Source organism: Necator americanus, chromosome III (assembly GCF_031761385.1).
Source record: "Necator americanus strain Aroian chromosome III, whole genome shotgun sequence".
Classification (NCBI taxonomy): domain Eukaryota; kingdom Metazoa; phylum Nematoda; class Chromadorea; order Rhabditida; family Ancylostomatidae; genus Necator; species Necator americanus.
Window position 1 is genome coordinate 26,182,789 of NC_087373.1, and position 27,896 is coordinate 26,210,684.

At 41.0% G+C, this 27,896-nt stretch overlaps 2 protein-coding genes across 3 annotated transcripts; one reads left to right on the forward strand and one right to left on the reverse strand.

Moving 5' to 3' along the window:
• Positions 1-892: 892 nt before the first annotated feature.
• Positions 893-19,378, forward strand: RB195_010971 (uncharacterized protein; the record flags this gene model as incomplete). Of its 2 annotated transcripts, none has more annotated exons than XM_064192193.1 (16): positions 893-929; positions 2,251-2,450; positions 5,556-5,690; positions 7,575-7,633; positions 12,938-13,061; positions 13,859-14,033; positions 14,088-14,256; positions 14,320-14,455; positions 15,242-15,324; positions 15,383-15,515; positions 16,739-16,820; positions 16,946-17,082; positions 17,140-17,269; positions 18,806-18,886; positions 18,949-19,121; positions 19,232-19,378. In XM_064192193.1, the coding sequence occupies 16 exons, from the start codon at positions 893-895 to the stop codon at positions 19,376-19,378; spliced, it is 2,001 nt and encodes a 666-aa protein (XP_064049775.1). The 2 variants fall into 2 exon arrangements, with proteins under 2 accessions (XP_064049775.1, XP_064049776.1); XM_064192192.1 differs by lacking the exon at positions 893-929 and adding an exon at positions 4,958-5,056 and having other exon boundaries at positions 2,262-2,450.
• A 5,773-nt stretch (positions 19,379-25,151) lies between these two features.
• On the reverse strand, positions 25,152-27,660 carry RB195_010972 (uncharacterized protein; the record flags this gene model as incomplete). The annotated part of the gene is made up of 6 exons (XM_064192194.1): positions 25,152-25,198; positions 25,503-25,557; positions 25,613-25,741; positions 27,245-27,334; positions 27,461-27,582; positions 27,648-27,660. 6 exons carry the CDS (start codon positions 27,658-27,660, stop codon positions 25,152-25,154), a joined length of 456 nt encoding a protein of 151 aa, XP_064049777.1.
• Between the last annotated feature and the right edge of the window lie 236 nt (positions 27,661-27,896).

Consider the following 27,896-nt stretch of genomic DNA (forward strand, 5'->3'; position numbering starts at 1 on the left):
GAATTTGTCTAGGTGAGTTTTTTTTTGTGCTTCAGCTTTCTTTTCCATGCTGCAAAAAGAGGTTTGATGGGAAAGTTTAAAGGGATTATAGGAGGAGCTTCCTCCCACTGTCGTTTTTTTTTTTGACGTTTCATTGTTAGTAATGGCTATCAGCAGCCATTTTGAACGCTAGCACATCTCCTAAAAACAGAAATTTTTCGCAATATTAGCCTAAAACTTCACAAAACGGGAATTAAGTATTGAAAGCATTTTGGGAAATGAATGATAAATAATATAAATTATTTCCTTTTTCTAATTATTTTATAGATTATTTGTATATTTTTGTATATTTATTTATAGAATTATTTCAATTATTTGGACTAGGGATTATGGATATTTATTTCCAATTGCGTGAAGTCGTTTCCGGTTTTTTTGATTACTTGGACACCACCTGTGTTGCGCCATTTCTCTTTTTTGTTTTGCTCTTCTCTGAAGAACTACTGCTGCAGCCACTGGATATTTATTTATTTATTTATTAGTTTTTAAAGGCTTTATTTCCCAAGATTTTCTTTGGGTTTCCTTTCAGATATGTTGAACATTCTTTTTCCTTTGGATCTTACACGAATATGTCCTCCAACTTCGCACGGAACCACTACCAACAACTAACACAGAACAATGATGCAATCTTCTAAGCGATTTGTTATGTTTCCTCTAGACGGGTTTCCTGAAACTAATTTTGAGGTCAAAGAAGCTTAAAAGAAATGTTTCCTTGATTTCATGGAATTGCAGACTAGTAGTATTGCGCAAGTCATCTATCACACCCGTTTGTAGAATTCGTACTAATCTGTTTGCACGAGCTTTATAGGGGAAGAAGTCCAAATCTCGCTGGGAATTGAGACTGGTTTTTAGCAGCATGTTCAATCCGAAGCCAGAAAACCTTCACTTAGCTGGTAAGTGATAAGCTAAGCTGCTACGTACTTGTGATTCCATCATGGGATGGCCCTGGAAGCGCTTCTTGATACTCCACTATTTTTCCCGTGCAAGCATAATAAAACCACTTTTTTCTGCCACCCTTCTTTTCTACGTTGTAGCGATTGTTGTTCGAAGGAACCGTCGCAATACCGCCTCGCTAACCGAATCCCAAGGAAAAGCCCCGTGCGCTTACGCATGCCTGAGAATTTCGTGGTGCCATGACGGCGCAATCACACCGGGGGTTTGCTGAACAATGCGGGAGGTCAGGGCTACGTAGGGTCGTCTGCAAGAGTGCACGGCTTGAGTGGAGGGATTATTGCGCGAGACAAACGAAGAGAGCACGTCTTCTGAAGAGAGACGTTATCGGGGGCTCAACGAGGGTTGCTTGTACGGGTGGAGCGCACAGGGAGACGACGCCGACTGGACCACCAGGCGCAGGCCAGCACGGGCTGCTGCCGGCCCGAGCTGAAGAACATCTAGATCAGCTGACAATGTGCTTCGTTGATCGATATTTGTCTGTCTTTTCTGCAGTTTTTTCCATTAAAAGACGAGATCCGTAGGCTCCTTCCATATTGCTGCATTTACATCCCGCTTTGTGAAGGTTTTGTACACTTTTTTCGTGGGATTTTTAGAGTTTTTCAGGGTGACCTGCTCACTATTCGCTGTGTTTTTACATTCATATCGCCGCACCAACTCGCCCACTAAGTGAACAAGAAGCTCTGTGCTCTGGATTTCATTCCCACACCATTTTACTGGTCGTTTTCATTGTGAAGCGTCTTTCACTTTTCCTTTTCTGCTTCTTTTGAGCTTTTTGAGGAGGAGGACCTTCGCGCACCTCTTCTCTTCATCCGTAAAAACTGATTTGATACTCATTTTTCCTCCCAAAATTCCGTACCATCTCTTCAAAATATTCGATTATAGCTATGTGCTGCTTTGATGGGTTGTGCTACGTCTTCTTGGTTTATGTCATCCTTTGAAAAATCTCGTATCGATCCTGTCATTTTTTTCCAAGATTTTGCAAGTTTTTTTTTTCTGTACGCTCTGTACGCAAACAGTTTCTTTTGCTGAAAGTGTTGTTTGGTCGAAATCTGGGACCAGTTTGATCTACGCGCTTTCTCTCTATATTTGGAAATTAGATCTGACAGTGGGTGCAGTTGCATACCTATCATACCGCTATCTTGCTAATCGTATCGGAATGTACATGGATAAAAAATCGCATCTTGATCATCTATCTGATCATTTACATCTTGATCCAGAGCTATTTATGACGTAGGTCTAAGTTCATTTGCCATTTTCCAGGGCGAATCGCGATGTCTTTGCTGCGTTTGCCCGTTTCCAAACCTATTCTTGCTATGCTTTACGTACTGTTACAGTTGCTCATCGGTGAAATTAACGCCTACCTTGACGATTTTCGATCCGGGTCACCACCGATTGCGCAATATAGCGCTGCTGTGCGCGCCTATGAGTTTTCCGTCGTATACGACACGTGCATTTGTGGGGTACGCAAGGAAATGGCCACCGTTGTTCTCGAAAAGCTCGAGTGAATTTAGGAAGATGTAAAAGCGTCATCGCTCTGCGACCAATATGTTTGAATTTTTGCAGACCGTAGCCGACGCATGTAAACTTTTCTGGAATAACGTTTGCTATTTTCATTTGACAATGAGCTATTTTGCATTAAAATAGAGCTGTCTATCAATGGGTGTAGGTATGACCGATCTTCAATTTTTCCAGCATTTTTTTTGAAGAAAGTGCCTTCCATAGCAAGAGCCTATTCTCTGCTTTGGTTTTTCTGCGGCTTACTTCTAGTTAAAGGGTCAAAATTCTCTTGTAGATTTCCTCTCATCTATACGAATCCGTAGAAATTGCCTGTGCTGCATACGCGTTTGAAACCTCTACAATTTTTAACTGAAGTCCATTGTGTTGGCGTATGCCAAGCGGACTGATTACTTTATGCCTTCCTTTGTTCTTTTGAGTTGTCTTTATTTTATATAGAGTAATTTAGTCTTTGTGTACCATATTAGCCGTAAGTTTTGAGTCGCTTCGACCACTGTAACAGATTAATAAAACGCTTTCATGCATGTAAGGGAAGTCTGGGATAGCTGATAATTACCAAAACATCTAAAGAATGGGAACACGCATGTAACAAAATCTTCAACCCAACCTCCAGAGGAAAATCAAATATTATTAGTAGCTGAGGAAAAATGAAACTTTCAGTATCTATGAGATTGGTCGGGTATTGACTACAGGGAAATTTAACGACTTAAAAACACCAACAATTCTCCATCTATTCTTCAGGACTGTAACCGATTGATAAGTCCCCAGAAATCACTAGGAAAAAATCAGCTGCAATTGAACTGATGAGCTAGCCATCTGGACATCTGCGACTAATCGGTCGAAGATCCCGGGACTGTTTTCGACCTCACAATTTCCCATTGTTTGCGAAGTTTGTCTCTTGCTTTTGTCATTCATTTAATGCCATCGCCATTGAAGGCTCTACAGTATTCGGGTACTCGAATATGTCGTTGTAGTGCAGTCAATGTGGTGCTGCTGAGTTTTACAGAGAGCGCACTTCGGCTCATCGGTTACTCTTTTTCATAGTACGTTTTTCTGCTGACACTACTTGTACCGGTTTTGAAATGCAGATTTCGATTACCAATGCTCTGAGAGACTTTTTGGGGGAAGGTTACTGCGTGCTAATGGTTTTTTTTTTGCAGTGGTCAGCGGCCCGGCTTAAATTTAGCTTTTTTTTTAATATAATGGAAAGGCTCATCTAGATGAAGACGATTCACTAAGATGTGAGAGTAATTGAGAGGCTCCGTCATCATTACATTTTCTTGCTGTTTTGCTTTGTTTCTTTCTGGTTTTTCTCCGCTAATTTCTCTCTTTTCTTTGTTCCCTACATACATACTTGGTACTGGTGTGAAAGGAAAGCTCTTTTTGCAGAATTGTTCGGCTCACTCCTCTCCGTTTTTTTTTTCATTACGTATTCATTATTAGCGGTTCTTTTCCTACACTTCTTGCGAAATAAAAACGAAAACCATTCGTTCGATGTATTTTAACATTTCATTCTCTGCTCCCATCGGTTTACCATTCTCAGCTTTGTGAGGTTTCATCAGAGCGCTCAAATGTCTCCCACTGTTGCTCTTTCTAGCGAAAAAAAGTCTTTTCCCGGAACGTAGACACTTATTGTTTGCGAAAATGCTATCAATAGTAGTTCTTCGTGGATTTCGTCACAATTCGTACCCGAAATAGGGCGGGTGAGAGACCTGGCGTAGTTCAAGGCCGCTGACTAAGCCGACGAGGCTTATGAAACAGTTGAGACGAGGTACTGGATGGGATTAGAGGGCAAGTTTAAGTCTTTAGTTAAAGTATCACTACAGTATCGATGAATTAAAGTGAAAAAATTTAAAATAATGTGTTTTACGTGGTGGTTATTTGAATTTTCTGTTTTTTTCGGACTGTAGATCTCCTTTATTCTTCGAGCTTCGTTCAGAAATCACTAGATCCACTGCATTCATATTTTCTGATATTTCATGTTCTCCGTTTCAAATTAAGTACTTTTCTAAATGATTTCTTCCCTTCTTTTCGGTATAGTATGGAGTTACGAGGATTCTAGGACTCATTATTGTGCCATAGTATATCAGTTCTCTACTCTGTTCTCGGAAATCTGCGGATCGGATACTATTTGCATTTGAGTCGTCAAATTAGCGATCGATTAGTGGTCCCAATTGCAAAGAACGGTCCAAGCACTTGTTAAGTTATTAGTTTCACAATATTTGACCGTATGGCAGGAGTAGTCAGCAGTTTCTTTTAATAGTAAATATTCGAGTCATGGCCTGGCCCCAGTATATTTTGGATATTAAAATGAGACCAAAATGTGCAAGAAAATCGTCCTATCACTTCATATAAAAGAATAGGCTCTTTGAAATTTAACCAAATATATTAGTAATTGAAATTGAAATACTAAATAATTCTTGAGTATTAAATATTAATTATTGAATTTAAGCATGTTTACCTGACCAAACTAATCACACGAGTAGGATCTAAAGAACAGTACCGTTTACGTGACTTCCTTCGTAGTCCCTCAATCAACGGATTCCGTGAGGTTTGAACAAAGTGACAGGAGAGTAGTGCAGTGGAAGTGCAATTTTGTGAATGCTAAATTTCGGTGGTGAAGGTTGGCAAGCAGAGAAGGGCAGACGAAGAGCCAGATACGCATGTTTGCAGGCGGACAGCTACGAGCGCTCGATAATCTTAGGACGGATTCATTTCATCAACTAGTGCAGAATTTCCCACAACATTCTAGGATTTAGTCTTTGTAACCCCCTATGTGCAGTTTCCACCTATTCTCATAATCTGTTCTCCTTTTCCTTTTCCCTTAATTTTTGTTTGTGTTAAGATCCTCAGTGAACAGTTGACATACTTGATTGTAACTGCATATTCTCAACTTGGGCGTGTTTTGTTCCTTGTTAAACTCGTATCTCGCGTTTAGAGTTCGCTGATTTACAGTAGTGCTTTCCATGTCACTCATAATCGATCTTCCTTCCGTTGAGCAAAAAGTCGAAACAACAAATAATGGTTTGGTTTTATTTAGGTTGTTACAGGATCATAAGAGCACAACAGATGACGTGATGTTGCGATTATCGATTTTCGCATTGGTCGTCGCGATTGCGCGCACAGAACCTGATTGCGCCGCGATCGACAGAGCTTTTCGAGCAGCTGCAGACGCTAACGAGACGGTATGTCGTTTGTTTCTGTCAGAATGTGATAAGCATTTCTCCCCAAACATGCTTAACTAGATGATTGCGATAGGAAAAGAATAGAAATGTGAGAGGATGCGTTCAAAGCAGAGAAAGAGTGTGCTTCGTCGCGTCGTTCGTTCATCCGTTGGAATATTTTCGGCGCCGACTATAAACGACCATTTATTCAGTAGTGTTGGAGTGTGATATTATACAGTATTGCGAAAGTTCGACGGTAACTGTTTAATTTATCGTGCTATGTTGAGTGTAACCAGAGTAGCGTCTGTCATAATAGTATTTAAAATTTACAGTCGGGAGATGTTGCTCCTAACACTTTGGCTAAACTGCATTTGAATTTAAAATAAGCGTTAGAAGCAAGAAATATTTTAAAATAGGTTTTCTCTACGCCTCATAGTTCTATGAAAAATTCTACATTTTAAGATACTAGTAATGTCCTGCGTACTCATTAAAAACGTCGGAAACGCGTCTGCAAATGAAAAATATCCCTTGCACTCCATTTTATTTCCTAAGAAGGGGTACTACTTTATATAGTATGAATCACATGTTTTTTGGTCCAAATTTGTGCTGAGAGCGACCATCATATGTTCTACGGGGCATTTTTATAGAATTACAGGGATGCTTCTTGTTGTGAAAGTATAAATCTGTGATGTTACCGTCCGACCTAAGCCCAGTGCCGTTGCGAAAGTGGCTGTGTTGGAAGCGGCGCCTGAGGTGAGCGGTTACGATCGAGGTGGACGTCCACTGGAACTGAAGAAATGGGTAGAGCTAGCGATGGGTCCCGTCTCGATCCCAACCGCATTGCGCCCGTTCGAACAAAGCTGCTTGTGCAACTGCACCCAGCTCGAAGTCGTTTTGACCCGGCTGTATTCGCGCTGCGTTCCGTAGTGCCTCTGATGCAGCTGCACGACTGGAACGGCGCTGTATTTCGTCCTCAAAGGCATCACTCCACGAATCTGAGATGGTACGGATTTCAGGTGGAGTATTCGTATGCGGCATAGTAGATTATGGGGAGGAGAATGATTCCGTCCATTTCTTCTTAATTGCTCTAAAAAACGGCCCGGAAGATACGGCCTCGGGCGTTCTGGCGCACTTTTTTCTACAAGGAGTTCGACTGGAGCGCACCAGCCTTCTGTGGCGCCTCATCTTCCGGGCCGTTTTTTTTAAAGACAATTAGGAAGAATGGACGGAATAACCCTCCTCTCTACTATCCCTTATAAGAATACTCCACCTGAAATCTGCACCTCAGATTCGTGGGGTGATGCCTTTAATCGCTGCCTGCGCTACAATGAATTGAAGAGCGCATCAGTTCAAAAACAATCCTTTACGCCATTTTGCGCAATGAATGAAATCGTTTTGACTGAAGTGGACTTCTACAAGAAAAATGACCCAATGCGAATATTTGGAGAGGAACAGTTCAAGTATGCTAAGGTCAAAAGGACTTGAAGCACGTACGCAATTGCGTACGCGGCTTCTCTCGAGGCGCTTCGGTGGAGCGTTGCGGTTAGGAGCGCGGTGCTTTTGCTAGCACTACCCAGTTTGCGATCGCTGCAGTTTGCGATGGTCCCAACTCGGTTCCAACTGCTGCCTCCACCGCGCGGTTACGAGCGCGTACGCAAATGCACCGCAACTACGCTCGTGACTCATGTCGTTTTGACCCGACTATTATTTCACTGAGGAGAAATTAAGAAAACTGGAAATCTTACTATCAAAGGAACACGTTGTTTCCAAGGAGCAGAAGTGAGCTGCTGTCTAACAAGAATAATATTTAGGTGATTAATTTCAGTAATTGCATCTCAGAAAGAAAATGTTAGAATATGATCAAAGAGTTGCTGAATGATCAAAACAATAGAATTATAATTATAGGAAGCTTGCAAATGTTTCTACAAAGGATTCGATGCTACGATAGATGGAATAACAATTGGGTGAGTAGTCTTAGAGTTAAAATCCGTTCTCTTACGCAATTCTAACATTTCTATCAGTATTTTTTTCTTCCAAAGCTACACAAAATCGCGCGTTTTATCAAGGAGGCGTAGTTTTAAAGCCGATCTATGACACCACTTTTCATTTGTATCACGTCGTTACGGTCAGTGTTTGGTGACTAAGTCAGTGAGTGATATCTGTCAATTTTGTGAATACTGTGAGCCGCTATGGCGGTTTTCATCTGACATAAAACACGTTCTACGCCAGAAAGTCCAAGGTGAACTATTATAGAAATATTTTTTGTAAACAAAAACGCTATTTGCAGTTAAATTTGCGCCGCAGCGAAGACGATCGCTAGTGTTCAGCGAAATATGGTCAAATGAAAACGGCCAGGAACTCGGTGCAGTTGCGTAGGCGGCTGCGGTTCGAACGGCGGAGCTAGCAGTTGGAGACGAGGTGGATCCATTGCTGGCTTCACTCGAACTGCAGTATGAATGGTACAAGCGAGTGTCCTCCTCAATCTCAACCGCTACTCTCCACCGCTGCGCTTCGAGCGCAAGTGCTTACGCAACTGCGCAGAGACTACCGTCTAGTTTGGACACGTGTGTGTTGGCGCCAGCACAGGTGAGCTATCGATCAGTGGGCGCGCCAGAGAAACAGCGCATTAGCGTCCTTCAACGCGGACGCGTCGCGTGAACTTCATGGAACGCGTTCGACAGCGATCGCATTGCGACCGACTACCTTTTCGCTCAGCGAAATTCGGTCGGAGCCGGAAAACCTATTGCTGCGGTCTCCTTCGTTTCATTTCATTTCTTTCATTGTATTACCTAAGCTGTTGAAAACAACAAGTTTAGCAGTCCCCAGTGCAAGAAGAACGCAGTGCATCAAAGCGCTTTCCGATTGCCCCATGGATGAACGTGTTTACTTGGGAGGTTTTCAAATTACTTTTGCTTCCCCTGCTTTCTCGTCTAGAACTTCTCGTGTCACTTTTCGGACGTTGACAGTAGTTATATTTGCTTAGAAGAGTCTTGTTGTCCTCCACAACATTAGCTGTAGGCGCATTAATTCAATGTTTTCCTATTTTCACTCCCATCACACCATGGTTTTCTACCACCTGAAAAATCCTCCGGGGAAAACGTAGTTGGGGGTGGGGGCAATCAGTGGGGACCTTATTTTTCGACGCTTCAACTTACTTTTTTCTCTTAGTAACTTTAGTTTACATGTCGTAGATCCTCTGAGGCTGATGCTTCGGCTCTAGGGCTCTTACTGATTTAATTATTTACTTCGAAAAATAAGAGCGCAACTGAATGGCCCACTCCACATTTTCATTACATTTTACCTAAATCTTCCTTCTTGAGATGCCGATTACCTAGTTTCTGTTTATTTTTTCTCGATCTTTAAAGGCATCACCCCACGAATCTGAGGTGGTGCAGATTTCAGGTGGAGTATTCGTATACGGGATGGGAGACTATGGAGAGGGGGGTGATTCCGTCAATTCCTTCCTAATTGCCCTAAAAAACGGCCCGGAAGATACGGCGCCGCACAAGGCTGGCGCGCTCCAGTCGAATTCCCTGCAGAAAAAAGTGCGCCAGAACGACTGAAGCTGTATCTTTCGGGCCGCTTTTTACGGCAATTAGGAAGAAATGGACGGAATCACCCCCTTCTCCATAGTCTCCCATCCCGTATACGAATATTCCACATGAAATCCGTACCACCTCAGATTCGTGGAGTAATGCCTTTAATTGATGGTTCTGGGGAAGATTTAAGATGTTTGGTGCATTTGCACAATCAAACTACTCTAAGCTATTAGTGATGTTCACATGTCTTCATATCCATTAAGCAGGACCACATCTCAGATATTTTTCTGCCAATGGTCCCTCTTCCGGTGGAAGAAAATTTTTCATACTCAGCCATACAAATCTGTTGTTCTCTGTCCGTTCATTCATAGACAATTTCGGGTGAATATGTAATTTCATGGAGCCGTCCTAGTTTTCTATAGCTTACCGAAAACGATTATTTTCCCACTTGTGATTTTTTCCGATGAATGAACAAAATCTTGTCATTGTTCCCTGATATTTCGTAGTTTTTCCCCAAATGTTTTGTTAAGATTTTACCTTAATAACATTAGACACGTCTCGATGTCTCTAGTCAAGAACCTTACCAGTAGGGAGCAATTTCGCCCACGAAACATTAACGCCCTTAATGTTTGACATTGCGCTGGTATGTGTTTGTGCTTGGCACTGCTTGTTCGACCTTCATTCTTCGGTATCGACGCAGTGTGGAGGGATGCCCTGGTTATTTGCATAGGAACTGCACTTTTTTGCGCTCAGATTTTTTTTCTTTCTAAAAATGATATCTGCCTCTGTCATTAGTGCGGATGAGAAAGGACATTGTTGAGAAAGTCCCGTAGGAGGAAGGGCTGTTCTCCTGAGAAATTAACACTCCTTGCACTTCACTTTACCGTAACAAAACTAAAGATATTTCATCTTTCATAATATTCATATTCAATTCCCATTTCCTGGCGAACTATAGAAAGAAAATCGCTTCTAACGGAGCTTCTATAGATTTTCCATTTCTTTGTTTTGAAGAGAAATAGAAGCGGAGACATGATGGGAAAAGATATTTCTATTCTATTCCAAGCTTCAACAACCTTTTGTTCTGCTTTTTCGTGATACCACCTCGATGATATCACGAATATTCCCTTGCAACATTTTTATAAAGAATTTCACTCAATCCCCCTCTCAAATTTAAGCAAATAGCGTCAACCTAGTGATTTCTAAACGATAATCGCAAAGATGGTTCTACTCAAGAGGAAGCGAGGAAGCGCACAAATTATGATGTGCTAATTTTAAGAGAAGTTATTATTTTCATCCACCGGTAAAAAAGTGAAGACGGGTAAAAATATTGGAATGTAGAATAGTGCTAATCGATTATGACACAAGTTTTCGACTGCATAATATTTGCGAATGAGATCAGAATTCGGTATGATTCAGATAAAGTGTTCGTAAGACATAAGCATTGCCTAGATGCTTTTCCTACACTTTTTTTCTGCTTAGAACTACCCCCTTATTAAAACTTATGTTTTATGTGGCAAACCATTAGCGGATGTTTACAGTTACACCAATTCCCTTAAGCACTTATCGACTTTCACAGAATTTTTGTATCACGACCTACGAAATTCTTAATATTCGAGAACAGCGTTATATCCGGCACCTGGTACCCCGCTTTTATATGCTACTATTGCTTCTCGTCTGTGGACGCTCTGTTCCACAAATACTCTACTCAAAAAGTTGGGCCAGACACTATGTTGTTATAACCCTTTACTCTCGGTTAATGCTTTGATGAGTTTGTTTTCTTTAGAGAATTAAAGTGTGAAATCAAAACTGATCTATCCGTCAAACGCCCTATTCCCCCAACAAAAAAAAAATCCCAAGTATTCAAGTACTTCATATATAGATAATTTTTTTTTGATCTCATAGCTACAGGTGAAAGTGTAGATCGTGCCTTAGAATGGGAGGACTTTTCTGCCGCTTCCAAGTTTCTGCAGTGTAAAATTTCTGCAGTGTAAAATATGTCCGTATAACAAGGAGGCTAAGTCCATGGGGTCATGGGTTATTTATCTGTATGCAATGCGACGACGAACACGTAGGAGAGATGGCCACTACGTGTTCGAGCGAAAGAACACCTTTCATGGTGAAAGAGAATTACATGACTCTACGGTACCACTTGGTCATAACGGAGGAGATTTTGAAGTTAAGATGACGATATTGGCGCATAAACCTGGTAGTGCGGGCTGCAAAGGCCTGGAGGCGTGTTGAGTCCACAGCCCAAAGATAAATTGCAAAGAGGAATGCCTCTGCATTACGCGGAAACTCTGCCCCTAGTTTAAAACTGCTATTTGTTCGCGTTTTTCGTTAGTCGCACCAGCACGGATATCTAGCAGGGGCAAGAAAGTCCTCCAATCCTAACGGACGATCTTCACTTTCATTCGTAACCATGAGATCCAAAAATAGACTTACGATGCTTCTTTGATGTGTAGAACGTATAACAGGATAAATCACTTTCGATTCCACCTTTTCAGACTCCCAGGAAGGCGAAGTCGGCGAGTTTTATTGAAAGTCGTACGTGGAGTCTTCTGATGTAGTCCCAAAAAGTAGTTTTTTCCTCAGAGAAACAGAGAATATTTAATCCTTACAAATTGTTGCCTCCCTAATTACTAACAATCTCCCTAATTATCAACGTTAATTTAGTAGCGTTTTCCTTTTTTGCATCTTTAGAATTCTAACAGTCAGTTACGTCATCATCAGACTTCATTTACCAGATTACAAAAAAAGATGAGCAAATACAATTAGATATGACATATTAATTTTTTTTTTTTTTTTTTTTATTTTTTTTTTTTTTTTTTTTTTTTTAAAATTTTATTTTTTTTTTTTTCCCATTTTTTTTTTTTTTTTTTTTCAATTTATTTTTTTTTTTTTTTTTTTTAGATAATATATTAAAAGGGCGGGGGTTAAATTTTTAGTTTTAATTTTGGTTGGGGGGGGGGGTTTATTTAAAAAAATGGGGTGGGGGGGGGGGGGGGGGGGGGTGGGGGTGTGGGGGGGGGGGGGGGGGGGGGGGTTTATTTTTAAAAAAATCAAATGGGTGGGGGGTGGGGGTTAAGGGGTGGGGGGGGGGGGGATGTGGAGTGGGGGGGGGGAGGGGGGGGGGGGGGGGGGTATGTTTTGAAGTGGTGGGGGGGGGTTTGTCTTTTTTTCCCCCTCCCCCCCACCCCCCGTGGTGGGGGGGGTTTTTTTTTTTTTTTTTTTATCCGGGGGGGGAATGGGGGGGGGGGGGCCCTTAAATACCAAAAAAAAAAAATTTTTTTTTTTTTTTTTGGGGGGGGGGGGGGGGGGGGGGGGGGGGGGGGGGGGGGGGGGGGGGGGGGGGGGGGGGGGGGTGGTTTAGGGGGGGAGGGGGGGAAATTTAAAAAAAACCCCGGGGGGGGGGAGTTTATTCAAAAAAAAAAAAAATAAAAAAATTTTTTTTTTTTTTTTTTTTCTTCCCCCCCCTTTTTTCCTTTTTACCACTTTTTTTTTTTTCTACAACAATACCACAAAAAGTTTTTTTAAAACCCGGTTTTGGGGGGGGGGATTTACAATTTCCCAAAGGTTGGGGGAAGACCATGGATGCCAATGGGGCATACTTCAAATGATTACCATTAAAAGTATTTTCCACCACTACCTTTGAAGTTAGCATTAGTGGCTAACCATTTTTTGCGAAAATTCCCGGAAGGAATAAGGAAATAATGTTCGCCCATGTTGCAGATGCTCCGATCAAACGTTACCGCACATCTCGAAAGCACTGCACTCGGTGAACGAGTCGTTCCCAGAAAAAGTCCGCATCTGGGATTGTCACATCACCATAATTCCTTCCGATATGTTCGATCAGGTGAGTCATGTGCACGGCACCAAATGCACAGATAAGTTACTACCCAGCAGCAGATCGCAGAAACTTTCAAACGTAAAGGTGGCATGCAGCAAAATTGACGATATTCAGATCTTTTCAGAAGTAGATAGAGCTCGTGGTGTAGGCTTCGGATATGAGTGCGATTACGCCCAACTCTCCTTAATAGTCCTGGAAAGGTGCGTGGGAAACGACTTCTTTCCTGGCTTTTCTTTCTTACAAGATACTCTAGAATGTTCCATTTTTGCGCACGCGCCGCGACCGCGAATGAGCGGACGAAAATCAATGAGGTTTCTTTGGCAGCCTATTCAAGTAGATCAATGAATGGGATGCTGAGCAACCCTGTGAAGGGTGTACAGGAGTGACGTGTTTCGTAGGAAAGAAAAGTGAGGAAGCCGTTTTCCGTTTTGGTAATCATACCTTTTCCTGGAAAGATCCCGACATCGTCCAATTTCGTGGTACGCTCCATTTAAGCATTTAAGTAGCTAGTCTACTATTTTTAAACTAGCATCTCTTTAAAACCAGTAATACTGTATTCTGTTTTATTGCTGAAACTCCGAAATTTTACTACTCGGCTACTGAACTAGTCCAGTCCGCCTATCATCTTCGACCGAAAAGTGCTGAAATTACAGTAATTTTCAAAAATTTTGATGAACTTGTTCCTAACAGTTTTGATAACGACACATAAGATATTAGGCTCCAAATATTTATGTTTTTCATACTGTTGTATATTAGTTTATCGCTGTATCATCAACTAAGCCGCCCTAGACCACTCGTTTCAGGTTAAGCCCAAGTACCTATCAATTGAGAGGAGTTTCTTAGCCCTTCTCCGTGAGAACGCGCTCGGCACGATTGGTCCACGACTCCACGGTCTCTATCTCAGGAACAACCACTTAAAAGGAATCAATCGATCGATGCTACAAGGACTGACTAGCCTTCTGGAATTGGACCTGTCAGGTAAACAAACACTAATTACGGCCAATCCCAGCAAACAACATTCCTCCCTTCCAGGAAATAGGATCAACACTCTTTCAACGGGAGTTTTCGATCTAACACCAGAACTTCGCGAATTATCACTGAATGACAATGACATAACAACGATCGAGGATGGAACATTCGGGAAGTTGACATCACTGAAGAAATTGAGCCTCAGTGGGAATCAGATTAGTACCATCACTAAGTGAGTGTTTATTTGAAATTTTGAGGAGAAAAAAAAACGAGTTTTCATGTTTGTCTTTTCCAGGAACATGTTTAAAGGGCTCGACTCGTTGGAGGTCCTCAACCTACAGAACAATCAGATCACCAGCATTGATTGGTCTGCCTTTGCAAACCTGAAACAGTTGAGGACCCTGGACCTTGGCACTAATCATGCCACCAATGTCAGTTTTAGGATCTGTTTAGTGGCTGAAAGATTTGAAACTCCGAAAGAAACAGTACCAGAGTTAAAATGTAGGAATTCGATTGAAAAAAAAAATAAAGGGAAAATAATCCGAGAGAGGAAAGGTGAACTGACCTGGGAAATGTTAGAAGTGCTTATTTTTTATAACTAGCTAACTTCTTCATTGTTTTTTTTAAACTCATATGTGGACGTTTTCCCATTAATTTATGCAGGAAATTTCTTCTAAAAAGATCGTAATCTTAGAAAATTATTACATCACGGGTAAAGACATTAGTACACTTCATTATTTTGTTGGTATATTTCCTTTATAAAAGGAAACTGCGGTTGCAAGAACTTGTTGTGAAGGAGAATGATAATTTGAGATAATGCGCAGTACATGAATATATTATGCAATCAAAAGACGTTCCTGAAATTCTCTTTCACGAAAATGAATACTTATTAATCAAGATTTCAATTAATCACAGTCAAATAAGTTAATTAAAAGTTTTAGAGAGCACATCACAAACATTCGTGTTCAGCCCTGTGGACGCGGGGCATCTGCCGCAACGCACGCGCTTTCTCTTTTGGACACACGCTCCTTATTCTCTCTAGCCGCCTCCAATTAAAGGCACGCCCGTGCGAACATAGCTACTATAGCCTACTATAGCTTTCTTCTTAGCCTCTTTTCTGCTGGATCGATATCTATCGATACGTAGTAATTTGATCTAACTCTAACTCGGTATGGTCCCCATCTAGCTGGATCCAAATGAACGACATTATTTTACAGGTTGAGATACGCGGACTGGAAAACCTTCAGAAGCTATTCCTGAACAACAACAGTATCAATTCATTGAAGAGCGTCAGCCTCAGGCAAGTTTTCTCGCGCAGGTAAATGATGCAGTAACTTTTTCATTTCTGAACATTACAGGGATCTTCCGTCACTGATACTACTGTCACTAGATCGAAATTCAATTTCGGAAATTGCGGACGGAGACCTTTCCGGGTTAGCCAGGAGCACGAGACTCGAAAGTCTCACAATAGCAGCTAACAACATAAGTCAGGTATGCGAACCTCTTACTATAAATTACTGTTCTGTATAGAAATGGATGAATTTGAGAAAAAAAAACTAGCATTGGTGCTATGAAATAAATGCTGAGTGATAACGTCGGGCCACTGTGTCTCAGCGATAAGAACCATAGTTTGGAAATATGCAGTAGATCGAAGTACTGCATGTACAATTTGTCTTGCAAATGGATCGTCTTTGTCCCATCATAAGGTTTTGAGCACAGATACAGTTTCGGGCGACGTACAACAGATGAGTTAGTGCTATTCAAACTCATATTCTGTGTCTGTCAAACTACGAACCAATTGTCTAAATTTTCAAGCAACTCAGAAATCTTGATGTTCGAAATGTTAGCAAATGCAGAATGAATAAACATCAACTCAGTGGAACTTTCGTTTACTGCTAAAGTGTTGAAAGTTGAATCAGTCACTAGCCTTTTGGAAAATGAAAGAGGGTTGTCCGGATGTGTGCTAAAGTTTCTAGTTTTTTTTTTCTCATAAACAATCATTCTTTGTGCTGTTCTTGTTGGAATTCGTTGTCAATTGATCCGGGTCGTATTTTTCACGTTTTGCTGACCTCAGCTATAAAGCACTTTGCTGTTTGTGATCTAAAAATGTGTCTCACTCGTAATGGGATGAGGAAGCGTAGTTGTTCTAGGGAATTTCATGTTTTTTTCTTGAGCCCAAAGGCTTCTTTAAAAATCAAAAACTTATGAAGAGAAACTAACTAAACTAAAGAGAGTATAAAAAGAAACTATAAGGAGAAAGTTTTCTGATGCTGCAAAAAAATAATTGAGAGTTAGTCAAAGGTAGTTAGTATACAAACAAATGTAGTTCGATCGTAATTATTTCGATTTTCCGGAGGCCGCTTGTTGTTTGATAGTTTTTTCACGTATAAAACATCTTACTTTTTGGTGCTCATGTTCTTCTTAGCACGTTTCTATCGTATCCCCATTCTTTCATTGCATTACTCCATCCTGCACAATCATCCATGAAAAAATCCGAGATTATAACAAAAACTCATCGATCCTTCTGTATAAAAACGATTTGTGGAATGACACATCACAGAAATCATCTTCTCGTCCTCAGCACACAGTTTGTTTCATTCCCCCTCCAAAAGAACGAAGTGGTGCAGAGAATTCTGTATGAGATTCTGAAACACGTTTCAGCTGGAAGTATTCCCAGCGCTGTGAGTTGGCTGGATGTTGTTTTCTTCTTTCAGATATCGCAGCGTGCATTTTCCCCTGTTCAGCATTTGAACGTGCTGGCTATGCAAAACAACCAGCTCACAACTCTTACCAAAGGTGATTTCTTACGTTTGTTTACAACGTTGTCGACTAGAATAAAGAAAGCTGGAAATAATTTTAAAATTGAATTTACGGATCTTCCAGTCTGCCTACGCTTAAGATTTAATAGAAAAAGGTTTCAGATGGTCAATCTTATCTTCGACCACTTCGCCGTTTAACAACATTGCTTCTGTCGGGAAATCAACTTCGTTCGATTGGCGAACATGATCTGCCACGCACTCTCACGGTGCTCGCAGCTGACCACAACCTCCTCGAGAAGGTCCGTTCATTTTTTTCGACTCCAGCATCACAAGGTGGCTAGAACCGACGTTTTCAGATCGACGTCAAGGCTTTCGAAGGCATGACCTTACACAAGTTGTTCATTAACAACAATAAGTTGCCATTCCTTCCTCGGCACACCTTCGACTCGATCTCATTCGACACTCTCGAAGCTATCGATATCACTTGTGAGTTTCCATGGAGTTCAAAAAACTGGAAAGCTTTTATTACTTTCTCGAAAGTCTAGGGTACCTATGATGATTTTCGCTAGATAAATCCTCTCTGATATCATCATTGCTATGAGTAACACTTGCGGAACTACCGTAACACTTCCATTATTCGTTGGTTTGGAAAAAGCGAAGAGAAAAGATTGCGAGACAGCTTAGTTGAAAATTACTTCTAAATGTAAAAGTAGTCAGAAAAACTGGGTGCACAGAATAGAAAGTGGTACAAATATTTTAACTGTGGGCAATATCCTCCGAACTGCATCCAATCCGTGACATTGCTAGCAGAAGTAAGTGGGAAAACTCAGATTTTCAGTAGCTTCCGGTAATTTCTCCTCAGGGTCGGCAATGCAAAAGTAAGAGATTACCACTACGTCTGTCCGATCGATTCTGTCGACAATCACGTCATTCATTTTAACCCCCTAGACTTGTTTGAGAGTGACTGAGTGGCTTGGTACAGCGGTTGACCCCGGTTAATTCACTTGACCAGCCGGATATACAACCTGTTATCCCTACAAGAGTGAGTGTGGCGCAGTTGGTAAGACGTCCCGCTGTGTCTACACGATCGATCGATGGTTCAAAACCTCCCCAGTTCCGAACAAACTTTTCATTCCTCTTTAGTTGATAAATTGGTACCAGACATGTCTGAGAGAATAAAACACCGACTTAATGCACCTGTTGGCCCCCGCTAGTCACCTCATGAGTTGAACACGCGTTCGTAAACCCCAAACGACTCTGAATTGAAGTGAACGTGGTGGCACATCCAAAGCGGATTGATTAGCGGTGGATACTTTCTCCCTTCTATCCTTTATCTGAATCTGAATTTGAATAGGAATCGCGCGCGTTGGCACACCTCTAACGGTGCAATTAACGTCGAGTGTTTTTTCCTTTGCATGTTAATGTCTCTGAATTTTTCTAACCTGAGTAGTAGTGATCAGTTGACAACTTTTTTCTATTAAAAAAATCACACTTCAAATAACTGTCGATCAAGTAAGGTACAAGTTTCATTAACCTAACGCTCTGGTGGCCAGGCCAAGGCAACGTCTGAGCCTATTAATTACCCTCTTAGTTTGTTCTTTTCCGACTTTTCCCTCCAGCATCCCGTAACACCCTCGCACATTCTGTCGGTGGCACAGCAGTGCGCACATAATGACAGCTGTATCACCTGCCGAGAGAGCTAGGTTTCCGGAGAGAAGACGAGGCGGGGAAGTGTCGGAGTGATCATTTAGACAGAGAAGCTGGAGGACTTTCGCGGAACAGTCACCTCTACCTGGCTTTGACGTAAGCAACGAGAAACAAAAAAAAAACTAGCTCTGATAACGGTGAAATTACCTCTACTTCCGGTGAGTTTAAGTGAATAAAGTCGTTGTAAGATCTCTTGTAATCTACTTGTAGGAGTAAAAGCCATATTTATAAAACTTCGTTCTATTTAATCTCTCTGAAAAAAGACGGGAGTTATCAACTCAATTTTTGGTTCCTGGAAAGAAATTTCATTTCCAGCAAACGCTTGGCAGTGCGTATGCGGAGAGGAATGGTTAGGAGATTGGCTGGAGAAAGCTGGAGACAGTGATGTTGGAGATGGTTGGAACGCTTGTAAATGTATCAGGAACTTCACACAAAAACCATAAATTGTTGTCTTCTAGGTGTTCTCGGTTGTCTCGTAACAGCTGCACGTAGATGTGGTGTGGATCCGCAGATGGAAAAGGATGAGGCGCGTTCCGTATGGGTAACAGTAACCGCTTCGATTCTAGCCGCTGTCTCGCTTCTAATTCTTATCGCCATTGCATTCCTCTACATCAGTGATGGGAAGCAGAGGGTAAGCTCAGGTCTAATTCTCCTTTTTTCCAAGTGAAGTTCCGTTTGTGTCAGGAATCACCCTTCTCCAATGGCAGTTCCCTTCTAAACACGTTACAATTTGCTTTTCAGGTGGTTTTGATGCGACCACTATCTCGCCGAACCAATTCCGATCTGCACAAGCTGATAGCGGATGTGGATCCGCTAATAGCGCGCGATGTGCCGCCCCGAAAGCCGCCGAGTGGCGACAAGAAGCGCGTTCGCTTCGAGGAGAACTGATCCTCGCCTGCTCAGCTTGTCTTTGGTGGTTCAGCGCCGTCCGCCGTTTTGGCGATCCGCGCTGCCCAGTTGTTGTACGTGTTCGAACCCCGTTGTTGATAATCGAGTATTTCGTTGATATCCTTGACTAATCCTTTCTATGTATCGCTGTTTTTTATGCATGATTAACCATGGTTGAGTCCGTCCAACTCAGTTACGAACTCAGTCCCTCTATTTTATTCCCAAGTGTCTTGCTGTTGCATTCATGTAATCATTCTGTTTTTCAAAATATTTATTTATGCAAGGTTCATTGTGTGTTTTCCCGTGCATATGTAGATAGACCTCTACGAATACAAATACAGCTACTTTTAGTAGTATCATCTGTGTATTTGCTATAGCTTTTCAAAATATATTGTAAAAAAAAAGTCGGGTCGAAAGCTTTTGATCTATTGTCTTGGACCCCTCTAATCATAACGTTAAGCATTACGTTTGTAAATCAACCGCCAAATTTTGTCCTCCATGGTTAGTCTCCACAGATGATTTTTTATAACCTTTCCCTTATGTTTCTACTTGTTAAAGCGGTTTTCTTTGTAATAAACATGGCGAATGACTTTCCATCCTACATTATTCAGACCTCGTACCGAGAATCATTGGCTATCAAATCCGTGGTCAACGACATTTTAGTTGGTCTTCTTTGCTGAAGCTTCCAAAGCTCGAATTCTTCCTGAAAGATTGTGGACTTGACAGCTTTTTCAGGTGCTAACAATTGACACTAACACTTGACTACTACGTTATTAGGATATACACGTAAGGTTCAGGAATAGGGAGACAAGCGGCACTTTTTATAGGCATTAGAAAAATATACAGAAATATTTCTCAGTCATGTACTGCAACAAATCATAAGGGTTCAAATTTTGGGGGTTAGTAGGCAAAAAAAGATCCTTGGATATTGCACCATTGAAGCATGGACCGTCTTCTAGTCGTCGTCTCGTACAACCTCCACATTCTCGACGGTCAGCCTGAACAGAAGTGGAGTTTCTGCAAGGATCACGAGCGCGATGTGGAAGATGAAGAAGGTAGGGTGAATTCGTGCTGTGCATGTATGGAACTAAGGCTGGAATTTTCCAAATAATCTGGCACAGCGAAATCTCCGTGTTCACCTGTCCAAAGCTGCATGGTTACTGCCGAAAATATGTATGACGTCTAGGTCACTACTGCTTACTTTCCTTAACACAGACACGCCACTATACAAACTTTGTTCAAACGTGCGGTTTAACTGCTTCACTCTGTATAAAAAGGGCAATCGTGTTGGGTACTCAGATGTAAGTGACCCATTGTCTCAATCTTAACCTTTTTTCAATTGCAAGTGAATTGCTTCCTGACGTAGGTGAAAATTCCAAATCAGTTGCATTCACCGTCACCTCGTCAATTCACTTTTCTTTATAATATTTTTTATTTATTTCATTTTATTTTTTATTCATTTTTTATTATTTATCCATGTATTTATTTATTATTTATTGTACTACTTATTTATATTATTAAATATCCTTGGCAATCCTTTCACCTGAAAGACACAGAGAAGAAGTTTGAGTTTAGAGAAGTAGAGGACTTCTATTTTGTGAATTTTTGCATTTATGAGGTATAAATATGTTCTAGCACTGGCTGTATAAAAGCTCAAATTGTGCAAATTTTTGAATCAACTCTCTTTCTAACTACTTTTCAGATACTGACCGTAAATCATTAAATACTAATTTCTTAAATCGACCAAGTGTAACCAATCTTCCACACCGCCGTTTCGTTGCAGTGTATGGCCGAAATTTGCACTGACGACAACAGTGTCAGCATCACCGTCATCCTGATGCTGAATGAGGTTATGATTGCATGTGAACTACAGCTTATATAACACTGTGAATGGCAGAATGGTCAAAAACTAGTTTCGGTCGTTCATACTCGGGTATTTATATTAGGAATCCGGCATGCACCTAACGCTTTTTCTCGCCAGTGATCCTAATTTTGTGCGTCAGTATTATACATGGTACACTGAGGACACGGGAATCACTATTATCATTAGAGTAATCCGCTGATATTTCGTTATTCCCTCAAAGGAAAGAAAGAGATAGAAAGAATCTGAAAAAAAAGTTTATTTATTCATTTTGTATTTTCGTTTTCGCTTTTTGTTTATTGAAAATATGAAGGGAATCAATAAGCGGAGATATATAGATAGAGAGAGCTATTTGGAAAGCTCCAAAGGTGCTGCTCGGGAAAATTTCTAAATTCTAGTTCTTTCGACTGCTAGGTTAGGTTCCGGTATGGTTTTCATGAATTTTCAAGGTTTTCAAGAAGATCAAAAACACTAAGCATTTTCTAGAAATCAAGAAGTCCCTGACCTCAAGAGATGCAAAAATGACTTATTGTACTCAAAAAAGCAGCTACTTACACCGATAAGAGTGGAGAAATGATACCGTAAGTTGCTTTGTAAGCTTAAGCCTTCGGCTCATGGATTTTTAAGAGGTACTTCACATTTTGGTTTCAATTACTGAGAACTCCCCTCTCATTTCCCTGCTCAACTTTGTAATTTGTAATTTGTAAAATACAATTTTTGTAACATGAACTGGTCGTCCAGCAACGAAAGCACCAGGGCCACAGAACAACGAAAATGACACAAAGACCAAAAATCTTTCACCTGACTGCCTTTCACGTGACTGGTGTAAGCAGTTGCCTTTGATTCAAGAGTTTACGTAGATGTTGGTTTTCAAAGAACTCATTCCACACGCTAATGCTTCTCCATTTTCCTGATTCGAGCACTGTTTCAATGAGGGGTGATACTTTGTGACCCACAGACAGTGCGGAGTTTCTATTGTTGGAGTGAGACGTAAAGTAAAGCGTAAAGTGTTTCACCTTAATCAATCCGCTTGGGATGTGCCAACGCGTTCACTTAAATTCAGAACCGTTTGAGGATCATGAACTCACGTGCTCTGCAATGACTTGCCGTGTACAGGGCTAGCCGATCTGTAAAGTCAGTGTTTTGTCCATAAATTGGTACTGGAAAAGCCTGGTATCTAATTTATGGACCCTGGAGGGGCGGAGGCTTTGTTGGCACTAAGGCGGTTTCGAACCACCAACATGGTCCTCTTACCAACTGGACCATACCTAGTTCATTATGTGGATTACAATGCGATTATAAATTATTGGACGGGATTAGTGAGTTTTTCTCCTTTAATTCCGACTCTCCGACTTCGTTCAGCAAGTTCCAGTTTCTTAGCTAATAAATTGTGATGGATAGTGATAGCATCCAATACTCACCAGGATTACTTGAAATAGAAATCTGCTATATACCCACGTGTTGTTCCACACATTCACAGAAAGAGGTATGTCAAAAAGAGGTAAATAGAATTTGTGTAGAAGTGAGCGTATATAGTTCCTTTTAAATTATCCCTTTTTATTTCGCGCTTCAGATGAGTTATGCTTTTTAAATTGTTCTTTCAAGGTTTGATAATACGGTGTTTACTATTTATGTAGATGCCAGTGATAGGTTCCCAATGAGGGTGCAGTGAAGTTTGCATCTGAGCACCGACTTAAGATTGTTTATATCTGCTCGGATTTCAACGCTGTCACATCCGTCTGATCCTGGGATATAAAAGATACGCGTATATCCTTCTTAAAATGCGTCCTTTCTATAGCCAAATCCATTAGAGATGTGTATTTTTCACATTTTTGAGAGAGCAAGTTGAAATAAGCTACTTGTTGTCTGATACCTTTCAAAGTTAACACTTATTACTTATGTTTTTGAGAACTCTGGATTTTTTAAAACTTTTTTTGGGAGACTTTTCTTCCATTGCTCTTTCACTTGAGAAACGCTCACAAAATCACAATTTTTCAATGGTTTTTCTGTAAACTGTAATTCTAGTTAAACGACAATGGTTTACGCTAACCTTTGGGAATTCAGATATATCCTTTTTTTGTTGAACAATTGATGCGTATCCACTTATCCTTCATACTGAGATCGCAAAACTCCACCTGGTCAAAGTATGCATACCAGGAAACTGGCAATGTTGGGATCTTGAAACCATAGGATTCGGGGTAGAGATTAGGAGCATAAAATTGCACTCAGAACCTACGATCATTTTCCATAATCCTCCTTAAATGCGGTGCAGGGAATGGATCGTGGAGGAATGTACGAGGGTGGCGCGCTATAAGGTACCGTAAAGGTTTCCCACGCCATTTTTCAGGATTATCAAGGAGAATTGAGCGTGAGCATGTTCATATTCGTTCACACCATTTCATTTACACCCTGAATCCGATATTGTCCATGAGGGATCACAATATGGTCAATTTCGTGCTGTGCTGCCTGTAAGAGCAAAGCGGTGGCTGGTCGGTCAAATCGTTGTATTAAGAGATGGAACTCCAGAAGGGACGACTTGTTAGCATGAGCATTGGTTGAAAGCACCTATTTACCTCTCAACGACAGAACACAGAAGATACATGGAATCTGAAAATCACCCTGTTTGAGTTCAGTGAAAGCTGTGATTCATGGGCTTGAACGTCTGCTCCTTCCTCACTTCCACACAAAATTCTCACAAGTTGAGTGAGAATCTGAAGTTAAGCTTCTTTGATGAAAAAGAAGCGGCGGTTTTACAAAATCAATGTGGATCGATTCTTTGTAGGATTTGATCAGGCGAATGCGCAAAATTACACAAAGTAAATAGGACAAACAGTATAGTCTATTCCAACAGCAAAACCAGCCATCGGTTGTACACATTGGTATACATACACCCTTCGACACTTAGTGTTTTCTTTTTCCTTCAGCAAAAACTTAGCAAACTTCCATCCAACAAAAAATGCGAGGAACATAGACCATTTACGCTCGATGCGATGCTTAATGTATTAAAGAATGCATTGCTGTTAAACTTTAAAATATTTTCGCCAGAAAATTATCATACAACTCTCTAGAAAAGTTTTTGAAGCAATGAAATTAGTTCTCCTGTCTATTAATATGTAAAAAACCTAATCTTTTATATTTTCAAATATGTTTGTATATATACTACACTGCTAACCATAACTATATTATACCTTACAATACTTTATCAGAAATTATAATTGGGAGAGAAAGAAAACAATTCCCTAAAACCAAAAAAGTGGTCTGTAAATCTTCTCGTATTAAAGTAATAAATCTGGAGTGGTGAATCTAAGAAAAGATGTCCACAAATCAATAATGAATGGTAAATAACTTTTAAATGTGTGGACAGGAATTACTGTTCGCTTACAAAAACCTTCCTTCGAAAACTCTCGGGTTCATACCGTTTTCCTCACAATCTGAAAACAATTTCTCACCGAGCTTTTCTGTTTTTATTAGGCGCAGATCATACATAATAAAAATTTTGTTATAAAAACGTGTGACGACGTATTCACGAAATGAATTTGTAAGGACACAGCTGGCGTGTTGAGCAGAAAGAAGGAACGAAGTAAAAGAAGAACAGATGTGCGAGATGTGGACTGGCGAGCGAGACGAAGTTGTCCCGGTCGCTTTAAAAACAATGGAACTGACTGACTAGATTATGTTCACTAGACGCTTACTGAAATGATGGGGCCGGTAGTTTGGGCGAAAGACGCCTTTGGACAAAAGTGGACCTGACGGTCACTAAAGGGAAGAGGTGGAGCCGAGCCCGAAGGGCCCGTCGGCGTCGTCCCTCGAGATGACCGCAACGGGCACTGCACGATTCGGAGGAACTAGGAACTCGAGAGCTGCTTCGCATTTATACAAGGAACACATCATATCATAACATCAGTGAAGTACTCAGTCTGAATCGGGGAACGGACCAGCCAGAACTTTCTTGATGAAATCTGAAATAAAAGATAACTCTCTTTTGCTGAGGATCAAGGTTGTGAAGTGAGGAGTGTCTGGGAAAAACTGTCGGTTTTTCAGAACTCGTGAGAAACTGTTCAGGGTGTTTGATGGAATGTCTTTCTAAAGTCCCTCAGTGGCAGAGTCAGTGTAACACAGCTATCAGTTCTGCTCAGCACACCAGAACAACTGTTTGTAAAAAAGCAAAACATCGTTTCTGGGCAATTTTTCAACGGCGAGGGGATCTTGACTAGCAAACAAGTCAGCAAATCAAAATACTAAACGTGTGGAAATAAAACATACCCTCGTATTTAATCAGACCTTCTGCATCTTCGGCTCCTTTCAGAATCTCGTCAACCTGAATGACAGATGGTATTGAGAGCTCGTTTCAAGCGAAAGCTCAAAAAATTAACCTCGTCGGCAGAGAGTCGCTCTCCCAAGGCTAGGAGAATATGTCTGAGCTCAGCTGCGAGGATTTTGCCGCACTCTTCCTTGTCGAAGACCTTAAGTCCCTCAACGAAGTCAGCGTACGTTCCTTGTTCCTGAAGAGAGAGGAGTGAAAATGTGGCAAGGGTCGTTAAAATGGTGACATTGCAAAACAGGATCTTGCTCAAGGGTACAGTGTACACCGTACAACTCGGTGCTTGGAGCAGGTTCAGTATTTCAAGTACCAAACAGTATATAAATTAAAACATTAGTAGAAGAAAAAGAAAGAAGAAAAACCGGAATTTGATGAGAACTTTAGAGGAAGGTTAAAGAAAAATCGCACTCGTTTTCTATATACTAGATCACTGATTGTATGGTGTGAAATATTCAGTCACTCTTGACCATGAGATATTTCAGATATTTTATTTGACCATATTTCTTCGTTTTCTTTGCAATGTGAGACTTACATTACCTCTTTTACACTTACGCGATCAGGTAATATACTTTTTCCAAATATATTACAATTCTTCAGTAGTAGAAAGTAGAAATCCTATAGATCAAGGAAATAATCTTCTATAAGTGTCTTAGATCGGTTCTTTCCAAAGACCAAATCCAAATTCCTCCACACATTTTTTATGAGTTGCAAGCTAAATTAGTATGTTTTTCTTACAAATCTATATCAATAAACACCGTGGAAAATCTAATTTAGAATACCATAGATCAAACAAAGTCACCGGAAATGAGTTACATTTCTTAGACAGAAAAAAAATTCGCTGCTCAGCAGTTATTTTCTGCCAAGCATGGAAAATCGGATGAAACGAACAATGAGAATTGATTTGGTATATATCTCAACTTAATTCATTGCCTCCCATCTACAACGTAATATTTTAAGAATAATATGCTAATTTTCTATCCACGTTTTATAGAAATTTTTACAGGAAGGTAAAAAGGTTCCGGCATAAGTTTTATTTATTACCCATAGTGAGATTGAGTGGGATTAACTCTATGATCGTTCATATCGTTCATCTGTAAGTACTCGATCAATTCCGAGGCCTGTAACAGGCGCAAGATGAGCGCGGATACATTACAACACGCGCAACCAAGCCTCCTCTGTGAATGCTTCCGTTAGCCCGAGGACTTCCTCATTTGTTCTTACGACACTAATAATCCCATCATAGAACTGTGTAGAATTAAAAGTGGTAAAAGTATTCGAGGAATATTTCAACTCGGCAATTTCTGGGAATGTATCCTCACGCCAATCGTATTGCTTATTTCAACTCATCCCTGTTAATGTCTGGAATGGTTCTTGGAGGTTGTGGTTCTTGGAGAGAACTCAAGATCCGGCGGCGGCTTGAGATTTGTTTGCGGCGCCGAGAAAACGAGGGATAAGTGTGCATTCGAGGATTTCGGAGAAAATGCGGAGATAGCAGCGTACGGTGGAGGGAGCAGAGAGCATATCGAAACCAGAATGAAAGCATAACATTGGCTGCTTACTTTACATCAGAAATTTGGAAGAGAAGGGCACAGAGTATTACTGTAGATAATTATGAATAGGGAACAAGAAGAAAATACTCTATTCAAAAGATTGGAAATATCAAGAGAATAGGACAAAATCTTGCCTTTTCCTTCGACAATTGCTCGAAAATCGGCAGCCATTCCTCGAACGTAATGCGCTTCTCACCCTTACGCTTGAATTCCTGTCCGGAAGCCTGAACTAGGAAGTAGCAAATGAAGACAAGCTCAAAACATGTAGAAGTATAAAATGCAAAGGGAACGTCAGTCGAAAAAACGAGGAATTCCAGAAAGGGATTTAAGTATGGAGGAATTCACATTACCTTCACAACCATAGCGTTGGTTGGCTTCAGTCCGGCAGCTCGAACGACGTCTCCGATTTGGGTACCATCGATCTTACCATCAAGTTCCTCGTCATAGAGGTTGAAAATCTCTTTAAGCTGGTCTAAAAGAATACTCGACGTAACAATAAGCAGTACAGTACCGGAAATGTCATAAGCACACACACACCTTGAGACGGCATAGTGTAGGGTGTTTGGGAGGTGCTACGACGACGCGACTAGAGTCCCACTCCGCTAGCGGCAGTGTACAGCGAGAGATTTCTTCGCTGCCGCTACGCCCCGGAGCGGCTATTTTTATTCGAGAGGAGGAGCAAGTCCGGATGTAATGCTGATCAGAGAGCTCACAGATATCGGACGCGCAGATCTGGCAAACGTTGAGAGTTTGTTCAGCGAACGAGGCTCTAGACTGCGTTAAACA